The sequence below is a fragment of the Gasterosteus aculeatus genome, chromosome 16 (assembly GCF_964276395.1).
Source record: "Gasterosteus aculeatus chromosome 16, fGasAcu3.hap1.1, whole genome shotgun sequence".
Classification (NCBI taxonomy): domain Eukaryota; kingdom Metazoa; phylum Chordata; class Actinopteri; order Perciformes; family Gasterosteidae; genus Gasterosteus; species Gasterosteus aculeatus.
Genome location: NC_135704.1, coordinates 2,572,472 through 2,586,716, shown reverse-complemented (window position 1 = coordinate 2,586,716; position 14,245 = coordinate 2,572,472). Strand labels below are relative to the sequence as shown.

At 44.8% G+C, this 14,245-nt stretch overlaps 1 protein-coding gene across 33 annotated transcripts in view; it reads right to left on the bottom strand.

Annotated features, from left to right (window-relative positions):
- lrrfip1a (leucine rich repeat (in FLII) interacting protein 1a) overlaps positions 1–14,042 on the bottom strand; it is a 37,114-nt gene extending 23,072 nt beyond the window's left edge. For 25 of the 33 annotated variants that reach the window (XM_040200956.2, XM_078090696.1, XM_078090694.1 and 22 more), the window contains exon 1: positions 13,444–14,014. In XM_040200956.2, coding sequence (XP_040056890.1) covers positions 13,444–13,533 — 90 coding nt within the window. In that variant the 5' untranslated portion in view covers positions 13,534–14,014. Of the gene's footprint in view, positions 1–13,443 lie in introns of all 33 variants that reach the window. The other 8 variants (XM_040200940.2, XM_078090682.1, XM_040200948.2 and 5 more) reach the window with 3 other exon arrangements.
- Between the last annotated feature and the right edge of the window lie 203 nt (positions 14,043–14,245).

The window sequence follows — 14,245 nt, the reverse complement described above, 5'->3', positions numbered from 1 at the left end:
CCATGTTCAGTGTGTTAAACGCCGTAATACCAAAGAGCACAATGACTACTTTTCACTTTTGACCAGCCAGAGTGACACCCGGGATTCGAATTAGAGAAATGTGTCCCTATGGTCAAAAAACGTCATTTTTTTCCAGGACATTTTCATTATTTATTTGATTAATTGATTCTGTAAAACCAAAATCCAAAATCAATGCCTGATTTTCAAGTTTAAATTGACCAACCATTTTGTCCACGTATGTATACATTAAACTCTTCCTCTCATCTATAGAAAGTAGTCTTGTCACATTTTTTTCATCCAAAGAGATTATATCACCTTCAACACTTTACTGGTTGGGAGACTAGATCCAATGCATTTGTTAAATTGTAATGTTTCCTTTTGGTTTAATAGGTGGAACTACAACAAAGCAAGTGTATGTGAATGGCACATTTCAACAAGGGAATTAAGCGGTCAGTCATGATGCCACGCCCCTCTCAGTCGATGACCCCGCCCCCTACGCCACGTCAAGTAGTAGCATCAGTAGAGATGCCTCTTACTCTGCAGAAAGCAGCTTGTGCCCAAGATATCCATTGGAAACAGAACGCTGTCCCCAGTAAACACGGACTTCAGCGAATTAAGATCCGTCCCAGCGATGAGGGAGGAGCTCCAGAAACACCCGCCTCCACTGACTGACCCTAAATGGCATTTGCCTTCAGGCAATGATTGCCTATTGTCCTTGGGATTCTTTACATTTGCGCCCACGCACCGCCTGTACCTGTGCTGACGTGTCCCAGCAGAAGCAGACCGGGCCGCTCTTTTGGAACACGTCAGACCTCCCATGACCCTCTTGGGGTTGACAAAGTTGCAGCGTCAGAGACGAAACATGACGTTGGTCTTCTGGCCTCGCGCAGTATTAATACGCTTATTGAAAACTTGATTCTCCAGCTCTCCAGCTTGAGGTCAACAGCCTTAACCATTTCTATGTCATTAAAAGATTAACAGGAGAAAAAGACAGGTTACCCGATATCAACAGTTTGGGCTGAAAATATCTGCCCAGAATGCTAACAGCTGTTCTAAATGCAGGCGTCACATGGGTGGGTGCTACACCGCCACATACAAAACAACACAATGCACCGAGTACTGGGACACGCAGACAATCATATCACACCAAGTTAGACTTTCCTGTCAATGACAACTTCCGTGACACTGAAAATGTCCGGATGCAGTGAGCAAGCGCGTCGGAACAAATAACTGAGTTTATTACTAATTTAGCACACTTTGTCTCTAGGCCGGTTTAAGCTGGGACATGACTTCCAATATGGCTCAGGGAATATTCAGAGCAGTACAATGTAGGTTCCTAACAGCAGTAAAGTTATATCATATATCGCTCTCAGGGTGAACCAAGGAGCATTGAGCAGCTTTCGTTTTGCATCTGATTGAATCCTCCGATACGTCCTTACACAGACCAACAAAAACATTACAACGAATATCAGAGGACATGACTGCTTAAAAAAGCCCTGCATGACCTAAACACGATGTAGTTTGATGCGTTACTGGAAGGGGCCTTCAAATGAACCAGTTAGTTACTGGTTAAAGGATGTTTGACTATCAAAAGGAAGTATTTTTTACAGTGTATTACTTGAAGCAGGTTTGCTGAGGAGGAAATGGTCTCCTGTGCGTGACTGCATTCCTCACTTACAGACGCCACCCGAGCTTATTACACAACTCAAAGCACACTAAGCAGAATACTGTGCAAACATCGCTCCGTAAAATAAACTAGTGGCTGGCTGTTTGTATTCTTGCAGATATAATAACACAACACTGTGAGTGACTAGGAGTGGAGTCCTGAATGATGCGAGTGTCCATATGCTCCTTCGAGTGTGTACTGTAGGTGCATCTAGTCAAAGATGCATCTAAATAGGCCAAAAGACAGATCCCACATCAGCATTCCTCCTTGTCCGCTATTTATATCGACCTATTTGCTCTGCGTTTCTGTCAAATCTGCTCTAATTTAGCACCATTTCAACAGCAGGGGGACGGCCCTCCTGAGAGCAAATGAGCTAGTTCAGTCCCCAAACTGATCCTCTCACAAGACTGGGGCATTGCCTTTGAGATGATAAAGGCTGACAAAAGAAGAAAAGTGAGACTTTAAGACTGAAGGCTAATTTAAACACCTTTGTAAAGGTGCGTTTTGTAACACACTGCATCCTCCGCCTGGCCTGGTCTGGCTGTTTTATCAAGTCAAAATGACACGTTAAACTTAAGCCTGTGATTTCACTGCACAATGGTGATAAGATAAACAATGCGGCTCACATTTAAAATAACATGCAGTGTCGTAGTTTGAAGAATTTCTAATTGTCTGCCAACAAAACCGTATCCAATCATACGACTAAGCTGGTGTTTTGGTGATTGGTTCAACACCTACATATAGTGTGTGTGTGTGTGTGTGTGTCCACATAGGACACACCTATTGGGCCGGCTTCTGTCAACCTGAACCCTTATGCCGGCATCCCTCCAGAACTAACTGCCAGTCTGGTGCCACTAAGCTCTTCCACTGCAGCGACCACAACGGCCGGGTTTTGGAGAGGACGTGGAGCGCTGACCGGCAGGACAGACACGGCACGCAGTAAAGACTGATTTGACCAATCAGAAGTTTCACTGAGATCAAAGGACTATAAGTGGATGCAACAAGTTATCCACTTAAACGGTTGTGATGACTAACTAGAGGGAAAAGAGGTTGTTTCCACTTTGCAAAACCGTAAAAAGCACCCAGATGTTGCTTAAAAGGGATGGCTCAGCTCACACCATCGACACCACAGACATGAGTCAACTGAACAGCGCCTCACAAAGGGGCGGGAACGGTTAAATTGGGCCTTTGCTTCCAAAAGTACAACAACACTGAAAAGTCAAGCAGAAAAGCTGCTTGACTCATGCAAATGGAGATGTTTAACTACGTGAACACGTGTGCTCTCTTTGCAGCAGCAGACAGGAAGCAGCGAGCCGGGTGAAGAACCGACTCGGGGAGTCTCGGGAACCAGAACCAGTGGAATGTGCAAGAGGAGAAACCGCTCCACATTCTTCCCTCCTTTCTAGAAACTGTACACACGGGCAGTGATGGCCACAGCCTCTAAAAGGAAATCATGTCAAGAGGTTCCAGTGTACGGGCATCTTTTCCAAGGCTGATACCAGTGTCTATATCTTAAGATAGAAAGAACTCAAACTACGTTGAGTTTGCTCAGTTCAGTTGCATTGACATCTCATCAGTGATATGAAGGGTTTCATTAGTAGTTCTTCATGACTTGGGAATAACTTGTATGAACTATCAACTCAAATCAAACTAGGTGAGCATTTAGATGGGATCGTTTTGTCAAATCACTCAATTTGCTTGTATGCCAAATTCAGCAACATACCTTAATTATGTTATATTGTACATAAAAACCATGCACAAAAATGTATGTACTACAACGGCACAGAAGGCAGTAATGTGATGAAAGCCTTGTAGAGGAGCTCATAGGCTCAAGTGTCCGGAACATTCCAGACAATCCTGGTAAACGTCACTGTGGATTTTGACGTTTCCTGTCGATATCCACAGAATGCTGTAGTTATCTATAACAGTAAAATGGCTTACTGTCCATTTTCAGTGTGGCTGTCAATTTAGGAGGCCTTACCTAAAAAATAAGACATCTTTTTAGATCTTAGAATATGATAATGATCCTTAGTGTGTGTGTATTAGGGTTGTAACGATACCAAACTGATGACTTTGATACTACCTGCCAAAATATTACGCTACCCAATTCTTACGATACCACGAATAGGATACTGGAATATTTATCTATGATACTAATACATCTGTAAGGTTCCCTTTTTTACCTGGCATCTGTTTGACTTGTGGGATAAACAATGCGTCCAGTGTGTGTTATTTGGTACAATTTTGTGTGCATTCTGACCTCGATCCTAAAGACCCACATGAGTGAAATTGTAGGTTATTTTGCATGTATATATTTCTGCTGGACTATTCAGTAACTTATTTGCTTTGTCTTGTGTTGCACTTGATGTTTGACTGTTACGAAAGTTGTTGTCAAGATAGCCAACAAAGATACAGGGCTTATTAAAATGAAAATGGCTTCAGATTACCAAGTAATCAATGTGCTCGGTTATGACAAAGACGTTTAACAACAAAAACGTTTTATGTTTACATCTCTGGCAGACAATGTTCCTGCTGATCTGGGCTGGCATGGTCTCGTGCAACTACATTTAAGTTACCGGTTATTTGCTTTTGGGAAAAATAATTCCCCAAATTCCCGAGCTTAACTTGCCATGGAAACTTCCCAGAAATTTACCGGAAATTTTCTGCCACTTGGCAACTCTCACCTAAACCTCGGCTGCTCCACAATCGTGTGGAACGGCTGTAGGGCTCTGAGCACTGCCAACAAACTAGTTTGCTCCCGTGAGGGTGGAATCAAGCAGGAATAAAACAAACAGTGGGCTTCAGGGATCTCTAAAAATAGAACGCCAGTAGGGGTTTAAAGGTGAAGTGCAATGGAACCATCAAAACCACATTGCAGTGTCGGGGAAACACTAATTTGTTGTTTTGTGGAGCCTATTAATATTATTCCTAATCAAGGCCATGCATTATGGAATGGTAGAAAGCAGTCTCCAATTGTGTAGCCTATTAGCTTCAAGTAGTTGAGCCTCCTGTGTAAGCATGCTGCAGTAGAGGTTAGCAGGAGGCAAAGCTCAATTATGAGCATTGTTTTCATCTGAAACTGTTTTACTGCCCCAGAAGTTTGCAATATGCAACCCGGCAGCAAACAGAACATAAAGATATTTTGGATGTCCAAATGCTCTGAGAGTTATTTTTGCCTCAAGTCTGTCCTTTGTGTCGCCTCTCGCTAACACTGTGCTGTACCCGTGACATCCGCTGCCATGTCTCAATGAACGTCTTTCCACGCGTTTTGGTTGGTGCCACTCGCATGATTCAAATTGGTTACACTGTAGGGGCCCTCGTTTTCTTTGTAGGAGAAACAGGAACCTTTGTGTAGTCTGAACAGTTGAGACAGCAATGCTGCACAGGAAGTGACACAATGTGGCTCTGTGAGCGCAGTGAACAGCAGATCAGTTTGAGAAAAATAATTCTGCAGCAACGGATGATTTATTTCTTAGTCCTGCATACATGGGGATCCCAAACTTAAAGATGAATTCCGGTTTACTTCCTCCGCCTCTAAGCAATGATCACATGACTTGCTCACAGGTGACGGGGTTGAGCAAAGACTGTGCTGTGCGCTCGTCATACGTACTGCAGCGACTACTTCAGCTTTTCTCACACTCGCAACGTGGAGGAAGACACGACGCCCTGTGCTTGCACTTCCCATCAGCGGACTCTGCCCTCTGAACATGAAGAAGAAGCTGACGTCAGGCTTGGACAAACTATACAAAGTTTGCATAAGCGTGAGCATGTTTGATTTTTTATATACATAGAAAAATTCTATCTCACGTCTGTTAATCAAAGACCTTATTTTGGGTATTTTCTCAGAAATTCGTTGGGACCAGTTAGATATAATTATGGAATTATATTACATACAACCCTTTTCTGGGGTGTGGGACTTAACCCGGAGATCTTAATCATAAATAAATTAAATTAAAGCTACCACACGAATCAAAATGTAATAAATGGTTATTAAAGGGAAATTAAGAATAAAGTGAATCTAGAGTTAAAGTGACAATGAAACAAATTCTTGGTCTTTGCTCGTACACATAATGTATAATACAGGAAAAGCAGAGAAAACAGCAAAACTTTGTAAACATGCATCACAAAATACAATAACTTGCACTAAATATAACAGATTGTTTGAGAAACCAAGAGTCAGCCTGGTCCCCCTTTTTAAAGCTAGTGTTGATTTGTCTCCCATGGAATGCAAATGTAGACAAACGTTAAAGAGGCCGTTTTAAGTATTTCCTTATTCAATTATCACTTAATCACCTAAAAATGTTGAGATTATCTGGCAACACGAATGCAAGGGGATGTTAATAAGACAGTCAGGAGTGGTGGCGCCCCACCATCATGAAACCTCATGAGGGCCCCCACCCTTAGTGTACCCGATCTGATCAATTGTCATACCTGCACTTAATCCCCCTCCCCCCACTTCCCTAAACTGTAGAAGAGAAAAACTCCCTGTATGAATAAACAGGAAGGAGTTTGTGATAACAATCTGTACAGGCGGTGCACGCGGTGATGTCATCAAGAGGAAGCCAGAGAGTGCAGAGCCTGGACTTCCTTTAAAGGAGTCGTTAAGACGAGCAAAGCCCCAATGAGGGTTTGAGTACACACCCATATCAGGAAACATACTAGGCATTTTTGGGGACCATTACTATTTTTTAAGTACTTCATGGCATAACCGTTGTTTAGTGGAAAATGTCAACCTGCGTCACCCTAAGTGCAAGTGGAAGAAACTTAAAAGTTTGATGTTTAATGGTGAAGCCCGTTTAAAACATCAGAAGACAGTAGATTCTTGTTAGTGTGCAGGGACAGAGTTACAAAGGCTGTCGTGTAAATGTGTGTTGCTTGTTTCCAGCAATAAAGATGAACTTGTCTGTGGCGACGTGAATGACATGAAAAAGGATGAAAAAGGAATTGTGTGGTTGGCTTCCCCTTCCTTGCCTCCAGGCCCCAGAATAATCCACGCTAAATACTCAACCTGCCGACTTAATCCCCCGTGTGGGCAACACAAACATGAAGTAATCCCATCATTCAGCTGATATTCAGAGAGTTATATGCCATTGGTGTTTTAATTCCCCAGACAGTCTCCACCTCAATGTCTAGTGCCACAGATAGATAATGAATTTGTACATTACACACCTGGAGTCTCTAGGCAGGTTATGATGACAAATTGGTGGCCCAATATTATCCATTTTCAAATGATTTAAATGTGCCGGTTCTTTGTACACATAAACCACTATGGTCATTCCATTTGTTTACTTCTGGTATAAAATCAATTAGGGTTGTCACGATACCAAAATTATGACTGATACTGTACCTGCCAAAATATTACGTCACCCAATACCACAAATACGGTACTGGAATATTTATCTATGACAGTAATCAATAGAACATCTGTAAGGTTCCCTTTTTTACCTTCCATCTGTTTGACTTGTGGGATAAACAATGCTTCATTTACTTGCATATAGAGTTTGATATTCTCACATTCATATTTCCTAAACTAAAAATAAAATGAATTGGGTGAAGATCACCCTCAGGCTCCACCAGCATGAAGCCTAATGCATCAGGTGTGTGTTATTTGGTACAGTTGTGTGTGCATTCTGACCTCATGGTCATAAAGGCCCACATGAGTGAAATTGTAGGTTATTTTGCATGTATATACATTTCTGCTGGACTATTCAGTAATTATTTGCTTTGTCTTGTGTTGCACTTGCTTGATGTTTGACTGTTGGAAAGTTGTTGTCTAGCGAGCCAACAAAGCTACAGGCTGCCAACTCTGACGGTTTCCTCGTGTGACGCACGCGTTTGCATGTTTTCACACGCACTCACGCCACACATCCAACTTCTTATCTTCCATCTTCCAATCTGCGCTGGTTCATCTCCAACCTCGCCAACGGTAAACGGCGCATCTGTAACCCGATTCGCTGCACGTAGCGTAACTTACACACCCCCCCCCCCCCCCCCCCCCCCCCCCCCGTCGGCCGTAGCGTTCCCCCCCGACAACGTCTCACTCCAAGGTTTAGTTAAAGGTTGGCAGCTCTGTGACTCACAACAACATTAGAAAGAAGACGACGCGAGAGCACTTAATACAATGTCTATGTCTGCTCGGGGCTAAAATAACTTTGTTTATGACAAACTAGCGAACAATTTTCCAAACACAGTCAAACATCAAGCAAGTGCAACACAAGACAAAGCAGACGACATCTTTTACCCGGACATTTCCTTTGAGACCTAAAAAATGTGTCCGGGTAAAAGAGGACGTCTGGTCACCCGAGCTAAACCGGGCTAAGGCTACTCGTGTTGGGCTGTATAAGCTGTATATGGGTGAGCAGTCTGCAACAGGACGGCTCGTCTCCCCTGACAACTCGCTGTGAGTGACGGCTGCGCAGTCAGGCCGTGCGGGCAGCCTGAGTGCGCTCCGATTGCTTTGCTTACCGGTACTAATACATTTCAAAACCATATTGTTTCCAATGTTAGGGTACCGCGGTACCTTTCTAGTACCGGTACACCGTGCAACACTACAGTCACTGCCCACTTGTCTCTAACTTCTAATGTCTGTGGAGCAAAATCGGACTAACTGTACCTGTGAGAAGGCCAAACCCAGCTGGTAATATCATTGTCAAATAGTCCACATTAAAGACATTTGGAAAGGTCTTCCACGTCACATCGCTACGAGCATCTACATTTCAGAGCTGCTTGTGTCACTGTAACCTGACCATCACAGTCAGGTTTAGAAAGACCAGCTAACAGATGCACTGACACAGATTTCAGCCCACACCAACTCACATGGCTGGACAAGTATTGTATAAGTACAAGTATTGGCAGTAACAGGCCAAACTGTTAGCAAACATTATTTTAAGCGAACCGTTCGCCCGACTACCAGCTAGTGCAGTATGTACTTACGGGAGCGTTTTCTTTTTTTAAAGTTAAACCAAGGACAAAGGTTTTAGAACACAGATCCACCTGGGATTGTAATTCATTACATTTACAGGTCATTTAGCTGACGCCTTTATCCAAAGCGACTCACATTGCATTTTTAACCCACGGCTTTTTACATTTAGCCCGGGGAGCAAAACAAGGGGTTAGGTGTCTTGCACACTTCGACACGGCGCAGCCGGGGCTCAAACCGCCAACCTGCGGTTCCTGGCGCACCCTCTACGCGCCACCGTAATTCAGACAGGTTTCACATCCCACTAGCTGACTCTACAGTTAGAGAAAAGATACGGTGTATGAAGGCGATATCAAATGTGTTTTGCTGATTATCACAGAAATGTCATATTCAGTACGACTGTTTCAATGGCTGCACCATTGCATCCAATGTATTTCACGATTGGCACCGTATTGTAATGTTACAGAGCACGGGACCACTGATGAGACCCTGTGATGTGACGGGAGTGCATTCGTTAATCACCACACCATCTAGATTACACTTCACTCAGCTCTTTTGCACATACGTGAACCAAAACAGCAGGTGCACTTGTAGATGCCCACACAGTACGTGCACCTGGCCCTTTCCACTTGTGCAATTGAAATATGACCGGGAGTTCCACTGACCCTCGCCGACATGTTCAGACAGAGCTGTGTGTTGGGAGTTCTGTGTCTTAGCCACGCTTGGTCATCCAACATGGCTGTGTAGCCCCACATTGGGTTTACCAGATGAAGGAGATGTGATGTTACTGTACACAATCTGAAGCTATGATAGGGACCACATTTTGGAAGATACAAGTCAATACCAAGGAGATAAATTGAACAGCATTCACAAGCCAACCATGTGCTCGCTAACGAACTCGGCCAGGTTTACACTGACACACAAAGCTGGGCGTAAATCACATTGCGACTGAGTCTTTACCCAGAAGCTTTCAGAAAACTTGCCTCAGGTCAATAACAGGACTGTGATGTGTGAAGTAAACAAACTTATAAATGGGTGTATTTCATTTATCTGAGTACCCGATGATGTGCCCTTCATTGAGTTAATGTCAGCTCGCTGCCTGGCAACAATCATGTCCAGTGACAGGGCGTTGCTCCAGTAAATAGGACCCACGCCAGATAAGCCTCCGTTAGCTGCAGTGTTCTGCTGGCTGGCTGGTGGGCTAAGCACCACAGCTCAGAGATACACTCAACATTTGTTAAATAAACTCTGCAGTGTTCATTTTTACACTATACAAACCAAAACAATACATTTTCAGGTGAGGATTGGTAGAGCCGTTATATGCAGGACATATCCATGTAATATCTGGAAGTGGGGACAGCTTGGCTTGGCAAAGGTGGCTAGTATGGACTGAAGTTGGAATCCAACAGCAAGATCTAGCATGTGGGCATTTCATTAATCCGTTTTGACAGAATGGTATTATTAATCGTACTATTGTCCTCAGAGCTTTGTAATTAACAGGTTGGTAAATTAGAAAAACAAAAGGCCTCACAGGGGACGCCACAGCCTGCATGAATAGTTATGTCTCCTCAAACCAAAGGACACAAAATCAATGAAAGCAATTAGCTGTGAGAAAAGCATGCAGGGCTGCGCTTTTGTACAAAGCCTAATGCTGCCTGTTGTTTCCTACAAATGAAGCTGCAGTGAAGTGAAACATTTGAAATGTTGACCGGTGGCACTAGATGAAGTTCATATGGGGACCATGAATTCCTGCTCCAGATGGAACAGAGATCCCTCGTCTAGTTGAGAGAATTTACTTCAGAAATCAAAAATGTTTATGTAAAATATATATTATAAAGACATCGTGGTGTATTCAAATGTAACATTGTAAAATGTAGTTCAATTGTGAGAAACTTAAATCAACAGTTGTTTGAAGATGTTTGCAGTGATCTAGTTAACTGCTTAACACTATTCAAAGCAACTAAGAATTCCTTCTTAAAGAACAGATGCATGAATCTTTTACTCAAAAGTGATTAAATCAAAACTCAGTTATCCATTTGCTAACAAATGTTTTTTTTGGGAAAGAAAATCTGAATCGACATAGAAAATGACCATCGATGCAGCTCTATAAATGACATTGTTTAAAGAATAATAAATCCCCATAAACTGGAAAAGTTAGATTCACTTTACAAAGCTCCGTCGAGGTGCCCGTTTTCTGTAATTATTGGCAGGTCACATAAAGCTTCATCTCGCCTACTAGCAACTTCAGTCCAGATGTAGAGATACAACAGTGACCTGCATGGACATAATTTGCGCTCTGATTTTGAAATTAATTTGCGTTCATATGCTTCTGCCAAGAAAATAAAATAAGTCTCCTTGCGATGTGCACAGGTCAGAACTACGTCCACAACAGGGGTCAGATATTTATAGCAGCGCTCTGCAGTAAAGAAATAACAGACCGGGACCAGAACCGAGGATCCAACAAAGCCCTGTAATAAGTCAGAGCAGTGAAGCTCAGCTGCAGTACGAGAACGTCATACAACTAATTCATGTTTACAACTGTTGGACACGGGCAGAGAAACAACTCCCCTAAAGAGCAGAATCACTCAAGCTTTGACAGCTTGTGCCGACATGCTGTGTGGTCTTCTTCCATTTGGCCCCTCGCTCGTTCCGGTTTAAAGCATGGACAGAGTGTCTGAGCCACGTGATGCTGATCAGAGTGAGGAAATGTAGCAGAACGTGATGCTGACGGATCACGTCCACAACCTGGAACAGCAGCTTCGAACTACCAACTCGCTCTTGTTCCTCAGGAGGAGCTCTCATGAGACCGCCAAACGATCCCATGCAGCGACACGCCGTTTACGTACTGGTGGGACGACCAGTTGGTGAGCCACATACACCCCCCCCCCTCGTACCCCGCCCCCACCCACAGAACCATATCTAAAACTAGGGTGCAGTAACAGCTGGTCTTTCAGCAGCGTCTATTTTTAAAACGCTCTCGCAAAGCGGGCCGGCTCATCAGGGCCGACATACCATGCTGTCAGAGGACTTGACCCCTCTGCTACTAAAAGGCACAGACTCTCTATTTGCTGTGCGGATGTGACACAACGCAGGCCACAATCGGGAGATCCAATTGTCAGATGGGCCCCGATGCACGCAAGGGAGACAATAATCTCCTGTTTGGATATTGCTCATCTGCTGACGGACCAACTGTGCAATCAGACTCTTCTCCTTAAACTTCAGCCCACGTCGACTGCAAATAGACTACAAGGAGGAACGACGGCTCCCGGAATGTGCAACCTCAGAAGCTCCAGCGCTGCCGTGCGAACGGTCGGCTGAGCAGTTGAGAGAAGATAACATTCAAAAAGAGCCAAACCTCGGTGGGATTTGCCCACAGTCATCGCGGCTGAGAAGTGACGACAACAGTGTGTGTGTGTGTGTTTCAGTTAAGAGCTGTATGAACATTTGCTGAAACATCCGGTTTGGGTTACGCAAACCCAACTTCCTCTCAAAAACCGAGGAGAACCGCCTCCCCGTCTGCGTTCGTCCCCTCGCTGTAATCCAGCTGGGTGACCGCGGTGTAAAGGCACGATGAGGGGCAGAAACGGGAGACGTGTTCATTGATCAGCACCTCGCAGACCCTCAAACTAATGTCGGCAGGGCTCCCTTTCTTCTCTGGAGGTCACTTTTCAGGAGACATTTGCGGTGATGATGTGGCAGACGTGGATCGTCCCATTCAACAAGCCGGTCCTCTATGTGGGATTCTGATTAAGGAGATGAGGCTACTGCTTTAACTTACATATGAAGAAAGTAAGAAACAACTCTTAGAGCATTAGTAAGGAATGATGGCTGATACCTCTATTCCAGAAGCTGAGTGTTTCAATATTCTGTCCAGGACAACACAGGATGTGTGTGAAGGACAGGAGACATGTGTCACCTATCCAGCCTCAACATTAAAAACACAAATATTGATTTGCCACCAGTGTTTCACACCCCGAGGGCCCGGACGAAGGCGTGCAGGGTGTCCACCTTCCAAAGAGGGCGGCTGACATCCCGACGACACGCAAGGTTATTGTTCTAACCACATGACGTTCATTAATCCGACGCATCGCAGTTAAAGAGATTAGAGCCCCAGAAACTGTGTAAACCGCTCACAACACCGGGTGACCCAGGGGGAGGGGGGGGGGGCGACACTTCCTGTGGGTGGGCACATGGAGGGCCCATTTTAAAAACCAAGAGCTGTATTCCATGAAGTCTACGGCACAGATGGATCCGTCTGCAATGATAACTGTAATCTGATTGTCTGAGTGAAGTGATAGATGTATCATCTTGTTTGGTTAAATGCCCCCCCAATTTGTTAAATCTAATTGTTCTGTCCATCTATCGTGGATCCTCCTTCTAAAATAATTGCCTAAAATGTTCCAGGTTTGAAATAAAAGTATTTTTAATTAGCTGGTGTAAATTGTGTCAGTCAATCTTCTTCTTCTGTTGGATTAATGCCTTTTTCCATTCAGTAACCATGTCACCAGGAAACAATACCCCATTTCAACCAGCGTCCTCACCAGTTCATGTGTCCCCTGCGGGTTGAAATAGACATTTAACGTTAAACGCTGAGGGCATAGACAGATATATAGATATAGATATAGATAGATAGTGTTAGTTTAATAGGCACAGACCGCAGGAGCCTATTCTGGTCACTGGACACCGCTCGCTTTTAGCGCTACTTTTTTCGTCCGGTGGGTTAAAGTCTGAATAAACTCTGCTTTTTAAAAATAAAAATGAGAAGTAACTGACAGCGAGTAACTGTAAGGACACGCCAGTCAGCCTGGACGTTCCGGGCTCGGTTCTTTAGTCTTCAGAAGGGACTCCGTCCACTCACCTCTCTCGCTATGAGATTGAGGGCATCGTCCTCGGCCGTGGACCTCTCCTTCTTGGTGGACCTCTTCCGTCCTGTTCCCTGAGTCCCCATGTTCCCTCCGCTCACTGACCCCTCAAAAAAAGTCACACTCGTGGTTCCAAAAAGCGCGCCGAATAGTCCGCGGAGTCCGGTGGGCGAACGGGTGTCTCGCTAAAACGTCAACGCGGAGGCGCGGAGGCGAAAAGCGGAGCGCGTGTGGAGGCGCACGGCGCGGACCATCGTCTCACATCCGCGTAGCGGCGCCCGCTTCTCCTTCCTGTGTTGCTGGCGCGGCGCGGGGCTCTGCGTCAAGCTGTGATGGCATCTGGAACCACGTGCGCCTCCCGAGCGTCTGCTGGCGACGTCAGCGCCGCGCTCCGTCCCCGTGACGCGTCTCCCGTGTGCCTCTACCTGCCCGAGCCTCCTGCGACCCCCGCCGACGCCTGAACACGTGAAACGTGTGAACTAATAGACCCCGCGAGGCGTTTAAGTCACTCGCGGCGGATTCACAGCGAGACACTGGACTTGTCACAACTGTCCAACTTCAAAGGCTGTGCTCAGTCGAGATGCCTTCACGTGGTGTCGGATACGCGACTGGCGATGCCAACGCTGGTCATTCGGTGAAGCAAAATTAGATGGTAGCTACCTTAATGACTTGAATCAGATCAATTTTCTTGCATGATTCCGACGCGCTTGACATATTCTGACGAGTAAATAATTGCTAATACACATTCCGTTGCTTTATTTAATTTTTGATTGAATAATTTGTTCGCGCAGTCCAGTT